Genomic DNA, 14,465 nt, shown 5'->3' on the forward strand with positions numbered 1-14,465 from the left:
GTATTATCGCAATTGATTAAATGTATCCTTGACCTGAATTCTTACTAATGTACTTATTGGGGGAGTTAATAAATATAAATCATTGAAAGTCATTTGTAAGAAATAGTAAATAAATAAGTGATAATCCAAGTTCTGTAGACAGATTAAGTGATGTTGTTATAAAACAGAAGGAAAACTACAAGGGAGAATGTGGGGTGAATTAAACAAAAAAAAATGTAAAAGCACAAGAAGGAAAACTTGGGTTGTATGGGGCACAGGATGGTGGAAGAGATTGACTGTGGCGTAAGTGCAGGTTGTTCACTTGAGATGGATCATTGGTGATTAAAAATACCAAGCTGGAGAGGTTGAATTTTAGAAATTATGGCTTAAAGTTATTGGAATGTTTTAGTAGTAAGGTGAGACAGTATAAAAAAGACAATTCTGTTAGTCGCATGTGAGGGAGGACAGAAGGAACAGAATGGACATTGAGCCCTCAATTTTGGTTTTGAAACTACAATTATTCTTCTCTTAGGGCTTAGCTAGTTGTCCTTTCTTATACAGCGAATGCAAACATGGCCTTAGATCTAGATCACACTGCTTGCTGAGATGTTCCCAGCTGTACTCCACTTCTGAAATTTTCTCTTGGTCAAGAGTTTTCTGGGGCCGGCCTGGTGGCGCAAGCGGTTAGGTGCACCCGCTCCGCTGTGGTGGTCCAGGGTTCGCCATTTCGGATCCCAGGCAAGCACCAATGCACCGCTTGTTAAGCCATGCTGTGGCAGCGTCCCATATAAAGTGGAGCAGGATGGGCACAGATGTTAGCCCAGGGCCAGTCTTGCTCAGCAAAAAAGAGGAGGATTGGCAGATGTTAGCTCAGGGCTGATCTTCCTCACACACAAAAAAAGAGTTTTCTATTCCCAAGCACCATCACTTCTCCTCTGTGGCCTGGAACAGCTGAGAAAATGATGTCCAGTAACAGCAAGGGAGGGAAAAAGAGAAGAAACTAAAGTAACGAACCAGCGCAGAATATACTTGTTATGAAGCTTTGAAATTAATAGATCTTGTTTTCTTTTTCAACTGGTAAACTGGTATTGAAGGCAGATCCAAAGAGGACACCCATAGAATATTTTGAATAAGATAAAATGATTAATAAAGTGGGAAAAGTAGTGACCTAGTAATTGTTACGTATATAACATGTATGCACACGTTTGGATATTGTTATGTAGTACTTTTGGCCAAAATGGAAAGAATTTGTTGGGTTAAAACGAACTCTGCTTTCTCTGCCTTTGAATCTGACTACCATTTAAGCCAGAGCTTTGAGGGCTTGGACACCAGAGCAAAAAAGCATTGCGAAGGATCACCAGATGGGAGATATATTATAACAGCTTATAGGTTTATTGTAAAGGCATCTGTTTAGGTTGAATGATATTGAAACTACTGTTTCTAGAGATCAGAAACAGTTGAATAGCTCAGCAGCATCCTGTGGTTCGGCCTATGCTGAGGTGAAATAGGGCAAGGTGAAGTTAGAGATGCTAATAAACACTCAAATCTTCTTGTTCCCAAACAGAAGTCCACAAAGTGATGTTTTTATGTTGCTATAAGAAAATACAGCAAGTAAAAGAGCCAGTAAAATAATACTCTGGATTAATTTCTGAAAGAGTGTCCAGTGATTACATATTATCAAAAGTCTTCTTAGGTTGCATATGTTCTCAGAGAAGACCTTTCTAAATTCCATGTTTTATGTTGCAGTAAAAATAAAGCAAGAATTATATTTTAAAAAAACAAACTTGGTATGGTAGACTGATATCGTATTAAGTCTTTTGTAATTGTTTACTGTGTTCTTAGTTGTGCTTTGTGTATGCTTTAGAAAGCTTTATACTTTACAGTGTACTGGTGATGAAGTACAATGTTAAGCCACATCTCCAAAAATGTGAGCAGCAGTCCCTTTATAAAATGTGTAACTTCCTATTTACATTATGATTTACAGGGGAAAATCAGACTCAACTGATGACATTTTGGCTTATGGCAATTTTTCTAGGAATGCAACTTGCCATAAATTTAAGAACCGCCTGTACCCGAGTTCTAAAGCTTGCTCCTCTGACCACCAGCATCAGAATCACTTAGACAACAGCGAGTGGGGCCCAGGAATCTACATTTTACAAATGCCCCAGGTGATTCTTAGGCATAATAAAGTTTGAAAACCACTGGTCCATGTTAGTTGTAAGACAATTAGAACTTGACAGGGAAGTTGACAGCAGGTATGTAGCATATTCATAATATCTTGAAAGAAAAATTATGTTTAGTAACTATTCGAGATAAAGTAGAAAGCATGAAATGTACACATTGAGGTTGGCAGTGTGAGAATATCTCCTGAAGAGGGAGCTGCCACTAAAAGTGGTGTATTTGTATTTATAGGCAAGATTTTACAGGAATGAGGAGGCATGTTTACATCATAAAGGATACTATGAAACATTCATTTGAAATTATTTCCAGAAATAGGAGATGAGAAAGAGTTTAAGAAATTTGTAGTTCTGTCTGCTCAGGACAGGTTTCAGATAGAGCTCAGAATCCAGCCCATCTCAGCACTTGCTGCTTATTCCAAAAGCTCTTTTTTGGTTCTGATGGCTAATTATACACAAAAATGGCCATTTTTGCAATTGATTCTCTTTTGGACTCACTTAAGTAATTACTTCTCTGGGTTGTTTTGGGGTTTTAGTGTATTTATCACCATAATTTACAAGAGATACTGATTGAGAACTAATCATTAAATATCTAAGAAATATGTTGTAAATTACTTCAGGCTATAAATATTTCTCTTAAAAGATTTAATGCAATACAGAAGAAGCTGGAATCTTAATATTGATATTTTTCTTATAAAAGAGTACTAAATAGGATTAGGAGATAGGAAGAAAGGAAATAATCATGACAAAGAAAGTATCTGTGCACAGACATTCAAAGGGCTGGTTTGTAAAGACAACCACCAAGGAAAATAAAATTTCCTTTTGCTGCTTGTCTCATCATCTAAAAGCTCTCAGTCAGAAAGTCCAAAAAACACCTTATAAAAGTTTTGTTAATGTTTTGATAAATGTGTGATTTATAAATAATGTTTTTCAGTAAGAATATCTAATATTTGTTGTCTGCAAACAGTGTTTAAATATTGACTGGACTTTGGTATCTATCTTCAGAGGGAAGAAAATCACTTAAATTTTTTTAATCTTAGATGCTATGTGTGGTCATCCTATTAGGACTGTTACCAGCGCTAGAAGATATTGTCTTTTAAAAGTACCTTTCCTTCCCTTGAATGACATAACTTCTCAGAGCTTCAGTTTCCTCATCCACAAAATTTGTTGCTTATTGTAAAAGGGTTACATTGTGATATTCAGCCTCAAATGTTTTATAGACTTCTGTTTGAGATAAACCAGACCCTACTCATTAAAACTAATTAAGAGAAAAGTGTATTTATTGTAGGATGTCTTTATTAAGAGTTACAACTTTTTATTTTTCTCAATTTTATTTCTAGAAAGTTCACCCTAATCAGATTACTTTGGTCATCACCATTTTGTGCTTTTATGAACTAGTCTTCCATATTCAACAAATATTTCCTAGGGAATAAAATTAGTTATTTTTTTCTCTTTTGAGATGACTTGAAAATTGAGTGTATTTGACATGTAGTACTGTAAGTAATGATTGACTTGATTCAGTATGCTCCCTTTAATTAGTGATCGCCCAAGGACATTAATAATTTGGTTGCCCTAATAACTCATATCTAGCAACTATATGCAGAATAAGTGATACATGCTCAGTTGTATATAACAGAACCTGATACAGTGTTAATTTTATAAGAGCTAAGCTGGTTTGGACTTTTTTAATCCCCACCCTCCACCCCCCCCCCCCCCCGGCCCTTTTGCATCACCTTTGACTCTCCTGTAGTTATTCACAGTTTTAGTTTATTTTTTTTCTAGAGAAATTGTTTCTGGCAATTATTTGTGAAATTTGTGGCACCCATTTTTCTTGTTGCTTTGTATAAGATATAGTTGTATTTTGCTTAAATTGTGTATTTGCTTTTGGGGAGAATTCTTGATTCTAGATTTAACTGTCATCTACTACATGTTTAGGAGCTCAATAGCATTTCTACTTACAGTGTACTTGACTATTGCATGCTGTAGAACAGTTGGATTTTATGGTTGAAGACTAACTGGAAAATGTAAAAACAGGATGTTCTTATTACTGAGTTGTTTTCTAGATTGTAATCCTGAATACTACTATTCTTTAAAATCCTCATTTTTTTAGAACTGAGGTTTATCTTGCCATACAGTCTCCAATTATGAGAAGTGATGATATTTGTAGGCTTAAAACGTTTGGTTCATGAAAGATCATCTTGTGTCTCCCCCACCCTGCCTCTCTCCACTGTTTTCCGACTTTTCAAAGAGATATCAAGTCTCCCTGGGTAGAGGCCTTTCACCACACTTTTCGTGAGATGTTGCTTACTTCAAATGCTCTACTTGTTTATAAGATCACGTCAAACACACACACACACGCACACTTAATTTAGAAATTTAAACATGATCATAGTAGGCACAAACTAACCTGGATGTCCATGTATAACGTTAACGTTCTGATCTATAACACCAAGTAACCCATTCATTCATTTTTTTTCATTGAATGATTTTGTATTAACCTCTACAATGGCTAATAAAATCTCAGCAATCAAATGAGAGTGTAGTTTTTCCTGACTCAGATAAAGGTAACTGGGCTAAACATTCCTTCCTACATATCCCTCTGCTGGTGCCATTTATAAACAGACTGACAGTGGACGGGATGGAGTCAGGTTAAACTGGCTGTCAGTGATGTGCCTCTAGCCATGAAGAACTGGAGTGAGGAGAGCTCAGGATCTGGTACATCCACCTTTAGTCTTTCTTTTAATTTTTATGAATAGATAGTCAGGTAGAAAAGTGCAAATAGGTATACATAGTTTTGCTTTATAATCAAATAAAATATGCAGTAACATTACTTTGACACATAGTTGTACACGTGACCAATTAACGATAAACAGCAAGCAATTGTCATAAATGCTGGTAAATTTTATACTTCCAAATCAGTTTTTCTCCTCTTTTTGTAAGTTAAATGACTATTATTTGCTGATAGAGGAAATTCCTATTATACATTCCTACTAACAAGTACTGACATACTTGTTAAAAGACAAAGGTCTTTTAATAGTTGCCAAACAGAGAACTTTCTCAATCTTAATAGTGATCTTTGTGTTTTTTTACGAGTAGCCAGTGTAGTGAGGGTATAAGGAAACATGTAAATTGCTGATGGCGTCATAAATTTGCGCAGTTTTGGGGGAAAGCAATTTGGCAATCATGAGAAAACTTCCTTTAAAATGCTCATGTCCCGGGCCGGCCCCGTGGCTTAGCGGTTGTGTGCGCATGCTCCGCTGCTGGCGGCCTGGGTTCGGATCCCCGGTGCGCACTGACGCACTGCTTCTCTGGCCATGCTGAGGCCGCGTCCCACATACAGCAACTAGAAGGATGTGCAGCTATGACATACAACTATCTACTGGGGCTTTGGGGGGAAATAAAATAAATAAATAAAATCTTAAAAAAAATAATAAAATAAAAAAAAATAAAATAAAATGCTCATGTCCCTTTCAACTTTAGAGGGAATCCATCCTAAGGAGAAAAAAATATATACCTGACAAAATATCCATACACATAGATATTTGAGGCAAGATTCTTTTTAAATAGTGTACATTGGGAAGGTGCATTTTGTCCAGCTGTGAGATGAGTAATTTACTATGTGAGTACATTTATTGGCTGAGTATTATGATGATATTAAAATCATTTCAGAAAATAGAGTTCATATAAAATGCTTGTAATGATATATATTTTTAAGGGCAAAATTAGGGCACAAAATTGTATAGCCAGTGTATATTGTGCTGGAAAAAACCAATATGTAAAGAAAAAAAGGAAATAAAAAGTATTAACAGTTGCATTTAGGTTTTGGTATTGTAATTTTTTTTCCTTCTTCACATTTTCCTTTATTTTTTTAATGAGTGCTGGATCTAACTCTTCAAATATAATTTTCTGGGCTTTTCTGACCTGAAGCTTAAATAGGTCCTTGGATAAATTAGATTTTCCTTCCAGACTAGGGCACCATGTTGTGATAATAGTTAAGCTTTGCCTTTTCTTTTTTCTTGTTCGATCCCCCTATACCATAACCATGACGTTCCAGGCCCATTTTCATGTTCCTGTATGCTCTGTTGGTAAAGTCGAGTTGGCAGGCTCTGGAGGACTAACGCCCCTTTGAGAACACAATCCCTGCCATTCCCAGGGAAAGCACTCCCTGAAATGAGCGATATGTAGAAATGGTTGTTTGTGATCTTGCTTCTTACCGGGGAACGGTGCTCGGTCTCATGCGTAACCACAGACACAGCCCTGCCACTGCTGGTCTGGATTGCTCGATTACTAGATACTGAACTTCATGGTTTTCAGCCTTATTCCTCTCTGGAGTTTCTTTTCTACCTCCTAAATCTTAATCACCCTAATGAATGTGTAGAGGACTTGATTTTGTTGTTGTGTGCTGTCAAGTCTGCTCCGACTCCCCACAACCCTGTGAATGAGTGATGGTCACAGTGTCCTGTCCTCAACTACCCTACTCAGCTTGCAATCAAGAGTACTTGATTACAGAGCTATTATTTATATCAGATTTGCTCTTACCCCTGGAAGGAAGGGATGCTATTTTAGGTAATCAGGGCAGACTTCAACATTGCACAGATTTTGGTTGATCCCTTTTGTCTTCTTGTATGTAAATCAAAAGCTGTCCCTGAAAAAGTATTTCCTGCAAATATGCTTACAGTTAAATGGGAATATTTTCTGGCATAGCCTGGCTCAAGTTTTAGTTTTGTTTTTCAAGGAAGATTTAAGTCATGTGCTTTTTCTGGATGCACAGGTTTTCTGAAGTGCCAAGATATAGTAGAATTGCATTCTGATTTAATGTTTTTTGAGCACTGGTTAAATTAGGTAATGTTCTAGTTTTCCAGAATTAAAAGATTACTAGAACATAAACCATTTCCTCAGGCAGCCCAGTCTAGTAGTCATAAGCACACATACACACAGATGATAACCATTCCGTGTGGTAAATCCCATACATATACAAGTTATAGGATTATTGTAGAAGAGAATGATCAGCCCTGGGGCAGTGAATGGAAGGACTTCACCTCTATTCAGATAGGAGAAAACTGCTTTAGGAACACAGAAGGCCAAAAGCATGAGATAGCACAGCTGTTCAAGGTGTACTTGGCAATCACTTGAACTTCATGTGCAATAGGAGGAAGGGTGAGGGTGTGGAATCGAGGAGAGGAGCCTGGAAAGATAGGCAGGGTCAGATTACAAAAGTAATTGTGAGCCATACTTAGGAGTTTGGCCTTTATTATGAAGGCCAAAGGGATCATTGAAAGTGCTCAAGGAGTGATATGAGCAGTTTTTGTTTTACAAGTAGTATTCAAGCTGTAGTGTGGCAAATGTACTGAACTAGGGAAGAGAGGAAAGGAACTTACGGCAGTAATAGTCCAGGCAAAGGATGATGTGGACTAAATTCCGGGTTCTGGCAGGAAAGGAAAGTCAATGACAGAGACCAGAGAGGTAAGATTGATAGGATTTGTTGAATGGTGGAATGCCAGGGGCTGAGGTGGGAGTTAGGATGACTTTTGGGTGTAAGGTCAGAAATTTGTAAGGAAAAAGAAATTTTAGGGAGGAGAGGAGAAGTAGTTTTGAACATAATGATTTTAAGCTGGCATGTAATGCTATGACTAGAAATAAAGCAAAAAATTATAGTTGAATTCAGCATTTAAGGAGAACATTTAAGTGTGGACATTCTTTAGCATAAACATTAATGAGAAGTGCCAAAACAACGCTAACGTCCACTTCAGGGTTGTTTTCTTGCTGTTTAGAACATTCTTATCACATGTGCAATAACTTGAGATGAATGTAGGCACCATGATAGCTACTCTCCTGGTCTGACAGAACTAATTCAGGATATGTGTAACATTTCAGCCAAAAACTGACATTTTTCCACCTGAAGCTCTGAGGATATCCTTGGACATAAGCTTGAGCTCTATCATCTGGTTAAACAAGGTCTAAATGTAATGATTTTGATTATTTAAATTGTACCCACGAATTGGAGAATACAGAAATCATGGACTTTGCTACAATTTTTAAAGCTTATGAAAATCAAAACACTTTAAAAACCTTGCTAATAAGATGTCTTAAGGTTTCATGCACTACTGACACCACTTTCTTTTTTTTTTTTTTGTGAGGAAGCTCAGCCCTGAGCTAACATCCGTGCTAATCCTCCTCTTTTTGCTGAGGAATACCGGCTCTGAGCTAACATCTATTGCCAATCCTCCTCCTTTTTTTCCCCAAAGCCCCAGTAGATAGTTGTATGTCATAGTTGCACATCCTTCTAGTTGCTGTATGTGGGACGCCAACTCAGCATGGCCGGAGAAGTAGTGCATTGGTGCGCGCCCAGGATCCGAACCTGGGCCGCCAATAGCAGAGCGCGCACACTTAACCGCTAAGCCACGGGGCTGGCCCACTGACACCACTTTCTAACACTCTGAGTTAAAACAGAAGAACAGTGATGCAATCTTTTATTTTCTGTTAGTAAACTTGAGATCACTCTGCTTTAGCTTTATCCTTGACCATATTCTAACTGGCCAGTAGGAGCAGCGGAGTGTAGTGGTTACCCCCATGGTCTTTGAATAAATTTGAACCCTTATTCTCTTAGTGGCTGTTTTCCCATCTGCTAATTCACATTATAAAATAATAAAATTTGGGGCCGGCCCAGTGGCGCAAGCGGTTAAGTGCACGCACTCCGCTGTGGCGGCCCAGGGGTCACCGGTTCAGATCCTGGGCGTGCACTGACACACTGTTTGGCAAGCCATGCTGTGGCGGCGTCCCGTATAAAGTGGAGGATGATGGGCATGGATGTTAGCCCACGGCCAGTGTTCCTCAGCAAAAAAGAGGAGTACTGGCAGATGTTAGCTCAGGGCCGATCTTCCTCACCAAAATAAATGAATGAATGAATGAATAAATAAAATAAAATAATAAAATTAGGGGCTGGCCCAGAGGCATAGTGGTTAAGTTAGCACACTCCATTTCAGCAGCCTGGGGTTTGCGGGTTCCGATCCCAAGCACAGACTTAACACACTGCTCATCAAGTCATCCTGTGGTGGCATCCCATATACAAAACAGAGGAAGATGGGCACAGATGTTAGCTCAGGGCCAATCTTCCTCACCAAAAATATATATATATAATAATAATAAAATTATACATGTGTGCATAGTGTAGGCCCTCTGTAAATGATACTGTCTTTCTTGAAGTCTTCTTAAATCTCTAAGCCACTTGGCTGTTAAGCTTTTTATCCTATTTGTGATTTACTGCAGAATTTATTTAGAGAGGAGTATGTAATTGAAAACAGGAGTCGCCAACCTCACTGCATATGGATTTCACTGCCATATCTCTCAACCTTTCTCCTCAGCCTTCCCAGTCTTTATTCTCAGCCTTCTACCCCGGCGATCTGGAATCTACTCATATTTAAGTAGTTGTGGGTTTCTTGATAGGGACTATGCAAAATGGTGCTTTATTTTCATTGGTATGTTTCTTAGCCATCTCTGTGAGCTCAGGGTAAGCTGAAAACTATAAATGTGTTAAAATCAAAGTCTTAAAGGTAACATCTTTTCACTTCTCACTGTGGGTAGTTAAAGGAATTGGAATGATTAGGTGTTCCAAAGAGGGAAGGAAGGAGCCATGAGGAAGATCAACTTAGGTGTACTTTGTCTATTAACTAGTGAAATTATTTCCTAGCCACATGCTGTTTGTGAGCCCACAGTATTTTTTATAGACTGTTCATAAGTGCCACAAGGAGCCAAAGAGTGGAAGCACAAAATGCAAACAAGACATGGACTAACCACTGAAAAACCTACGATAGACAGGCTAGACGACAGTTTATAGATTGAATCAGTTTAGCCAAGGCCCAATAAGCCCGTATTCATTTACTTTACTTAGTATGAAAGTTTGACGTTGTATATTGTATGTATAATTTAATTGTTTAAAATACATTAGTGACAATTACTATTTAATGGTAAGCTCTGATGGATATTTTGGTACAAAGAATAACCCCACTTGGGTCTATCAGTTTACTAGAATTTTACTTTTGAATTTGGATTTGACTTTCATAAAAAGCAAGACCAACATAAAGAGATTTTTGTTACGTGGTTTTGGTTTCAGGTATTTCAAATTAAAATCAAAGAATTGCTGATGGAGACATAGAAACTGGTTTTTCACTTGCTAACTCTTCATTTCCCTAAAGCTTTCATTTAGATGGGTTATTACCAAGTGACAAACAATTAGTAAATTTTTTTTAGCACTTAACTCATACAATGTTTTTTTCATCATTAAATTTCAATTTTCATTTCTTATGTTTTAGTTTGCTTTTTATTTCATAAGTAGTTTTTTTAAAAACCTACAAAATATTGAATTTATAAAGTGTTTGACAATTTGTATATAGAAATTTAAATATACTACAAAAATATTAAATGTCACTTAATTTATCTTGGCCTAACTTATCTTGAGTGAAGCATTTGAGTCGCTTGATTTCCAAAGGCTTTTTTCAGCTTTACAGTTTGATGATATTTGTTAAGGAAAATTATGTGCTACTGCTAAATTTTATATGTACTAGAAATTTTAAATAGTACATTATGTAATTAAAGTAAAAAGGAAACTATATAAAGGTTAACATGTTTGGATTTTGCTATTTCTTTGTTTAAAAACATGTTTGACCTTAGCTAACAGTCTGCGATTTCAGACGTTGCAGACTGAGATGGGTGGAATGTGGTTTTGAAAGATGATAGAGGTCTTTCCTTTGTGACATATGGCATGTTGCCACTAGGAGGGTAAGTTCTTATACCTTTTCTTTTGCTCTTAGGATTTTCTCATTCAGCATTTACCTTTGGTATAGAAAGCCATATCAGCCAGTCTAACATAAATGGTGCCCTCGTCCCACCTGCTGCGTTGATTTCTATCATCCAGAAAGGTCTACAGTATGTAGAGGCAGAAGTTAGTATTAATGAGGTAAGAAAGACTTCTTTCAAATACTAGTTCTTACTCTTAAATATGTCCCTAAATCTCTTACTTTGTTTGCTCATTCATTATCTGACTTCAGCTTCGCCAGGTTAACAAAATTGAAGAGGGTTATTGCTAATGTAACAGTTAGGTCGCACAGGCAAGGCATGTCGCCTCCCAACTGTAAGGACCGTTATCTGTTACTTATTTCCCTTTATGTGGTTTTATAAGAAACAGTAAGAAATAATTTTCTTTAAAACAGCAGCATTGTGCTGTAGAATGCTGAGACCGTAATTGATAGTCTGAAAAATGAGAAAATCTCAAGTTATTTGGTTATACCTGATTTTGGAAGGCAGTTTGTAATTAAAGCCAACTCTTGATACTATTGCCTATCTAAGATCCATATATAGGTAGTTTAGCTCAGGTGTCAGCCAGCTGTGACCCATGAGCCAAATCCTGCCCGCTGCCTGTCTTTGTCAAGTTTGGCTGAAACACGGCCATGCTCATTCATTTATATATTGTCTGGCTACTTCTGTGCTACAGCAGCAGAATTGAGTACTGACAGAGACCTTATAGTCTGCAAAGCCTAAAATATTTACTATCAGATCTTTTGTGGAAAAAGTTTGCAAACCCTGGTCTAGTTGAAAATTTTCATATATGGTCAGGATTTATGATATGTGGAGCTTTTTACGTATTTTTATTTCAAAAATTAACATGTTCTCCTTTCATTTTGCAAGTATTTCTAAAACTGAAGCATCTGTGGTTTCTATATCAATATTTATTACTATAATTGTATAGTATACTAATATTGATTTTATTATTTTTGAGTTTCCTCATCTCTATCACTGAAAAATCCACTACTGCTAAATTAAATGTCCTCATTGTGTTTTAGCACTTTCACTCCCAAAGTATTACAGAGGGTGATAAACAATTTCGACCAGTAGCCAGAAGTTTCATTTTATCTGAAAAATTTTTTGTAGATTTAATATAGGTACTCCATGATGTATCTGTGTTGGTTTTAATATTTTTAAGTCACTTATAAGTTAAAATACATTCTCCTGTTCCTCAAATACTCCATTACAATTGACAATTCAGAAAGAAGAAAGATACGCTGTGTTTTTGTAACTCAGAGCCCCCATCACACCACTGTAGATTGTCAGCAGTGTGTGTTCACCAGCTGAAGTGAGCCCGTCTTCACATATGCACATTCCTAGCTAATTTGAACTATTTCTATTTCTGACTTGCTCTGTGTCTCTTCTTGTGCTTGCCGGAGAACTTTTTATTAATTGTGAATTTCGTCATATCAGTGAGAGGAGCTTTGGAAAATTATAACAACTACATAAAATTAAAGAGCACTAGCCTATGAGTTATGATGGTACTTCTCAAATGTTAGTGCACATGACTCGCCCAGAGAGCTTGTTAAAACCCAGATTCCTGAGTCCGTCAGAGATTTTTGATTCTGTAGGTCTGAATCTGCATTTCTAACAAGCTACCAGGTGATGGTGGTGCTGTTGGTCTTAGATCACACTTTGAATAGCACTGGTTAAGAGACCCCAGCTGCCATTGACTAGCTGTGTAACTTCAACAAATCTTTAAGCCTTATTGTGCTTGCATTTCAACATTAGTAAAATGAGATGATCCTATGGCATAATTTCTGAAATCTATTTTTCTTTAAATATTTTAATCAAATCACAAGAAACTTGTGAGTCCAACAAAGCTATTTTTAAAGTTTTTAGTTTTAAAGAAGTATTTACTATAATGTGGCGCCAAATCTCTTATCATTGTATGAACTCTTTCATATTGGTCACTACTTTTGACTAACAGTATTTTGGAATCTAATTAATAATCTAATAATCGTGTGGGCCTACTTTTTATTATTCCTTACAATATTGCGGCTTTATCTGTGCAACATTTAACAGTATGAACAGGTGAGGAGGAAAATTTAAGTAGCTATTTGCAGTTGCTTCTTGAAGTTTCCTTTTGCCCTCCTGATTCCTTTCCTTCTTACATGCATTCAGAAAATTATCTAAAAGTGTTTCTTCTTGGAATGAAGATTTTCATTTTTCCTTTTGACTTATATGAATACAAATTACTATAAATGTGTTACCTTTGAATTTTCTTCTCTCACAATTTTCCAAATCCAGGATGGTACTTTGTTTGATGGTCGACCGATAGAGTCTCTGTCACTGATAGATGCCGTAATGCCTGATGTAGTACAGACGAGACAACAAGCTTACAGAGATAAGCTTGCACAGCAACAAGCAGCAGCTGCCGCAGCTGCCGCAGCTGCAACAAACCCACAAGGATCTGCAAAAAATGGAGAAAACACAGCAAATGGGGAGGAGAATGGAGCGCATACTATAGCAAGTGAGCTAAGAATTTTTAATAATTCCTTTTCAGAAGAGAGATTTTACCTTATGGGGATATCTCATCTTCTAAGCTGAAATAATATCATCTATTTCATTTATGCCAACGTGGGGGAACTTGTATCACACAATTCAGATTTTTATTTCTAAAGCTCCAAAAAGCTAGATTCACTTTCATGAATTTTATTTCCTTTTTTAAATATTTAGAAACCATTTTTCTACTGTTAAATGAATTTTGCATCTGCATTTGATTTCTAAATAAAATTTGTAATACTAGTCATTAACAAATACAATAAAGCTTTGACATGGAGATATAAAGGCAACTCTCATGTTATATGAATGATATCAGCAACCCCTACTGGCAGAAACTCAGAATAGTATTGGCGTGGATATATTTAGTTCAAACCATTTTATCATTTTAGCCATGTTTCGGTCTAACCTTTAGCAGTCCTTCTCTACCCCCCATCCCCCACCTTTAAGCACTCACATACATATATCTTTTAAAAATAGTATGATGGTACTTAACACATGAAAAATAAATTTCTACTTTTAGTTAAGTACTGTATACTCATTTTCATCATTACCTGACATAGTTAAAAAAAAAAAAAAAAGTTACACCATGTATTATAAAGGAAGTATTTACTGGTTAAGAATTCTTTTTCCCCCCAGGATGTTGTCATATTACCTAACTGGAATTTTCCACTTGTTTCTCATGATGCAGATAATCATACTGATATGATGGAAGTGGATGGGGATGTTGAAATCCCTCCTAATAAAGCAGTTGTGTTACGGGGCCATGAATCTGAAGTTTTCATCTGTGCCTGGAACCCCGTTAGTGATCTCTTGGCATCAGGGTATGTTTCTCAAAGTGAAACTAAAATGGATTTTTAAAATATCTTACTGAACTATTACACATTTTATAAATGCGTTACTTACATTTTCAGGTTTTTGTTGTTGCTTGTTTGTGGTTGTTTTGCCTCTGTAAATCTTTATTCCTTC

The 14,465-nt window shown here is 36.7% G+C and overlaps 1 protein-coding gene across 5 annotated transcripts in view; it reads left to right on the forward strand.

Annotated features, from left to right (window-relative positions):
- The window catches only part of TBL1XR1 (TBL1X/Y related 1), a 182,660-nt gene that overhangs the window by 138,429 nt on the left and 29,766 nt on the right, over positions 1–14,465 (forward strand). For all 5 annotated transcript variants that reach the window (XM_058556322.1, XM_058556320.1, XM_058556321.1 and 2 more), the window contains 3 exons: positions 10,964–11,109; positions 13,245–13,467; positions 14,188–14,320. In XM_058556322.1, the coding sequence (XP_058412305.1) occupies positions 13,302–13,467; positions 14,188–14,320 (299 nt within the window). In that variant the 5' untranslated portion in view covers positions 10,964–11,109; positions 13,245–13,301. The remainder of the gene's footprint in view (positions 1–10,963; positions 11,110–13,244; positions 13,468–14,187; positions 14,321–14,465) is intronic.

This window comes from Diceros bicornis, chromosome 15 (genome assembly GCF_020826845.1).
Source record: "Diceros bicornis minor isolate mBicDic1 chromosome 15, mDicBic1.mat.cur, whole genome shotgun sequence".
In the NCBI taxonomy this organism is placed as follows: Eukaryota; Metazoa; Chordata; class Mammalia; order Perissodactyla; family Rhinocerotidae; genus Diceros; species Diceros bicornis.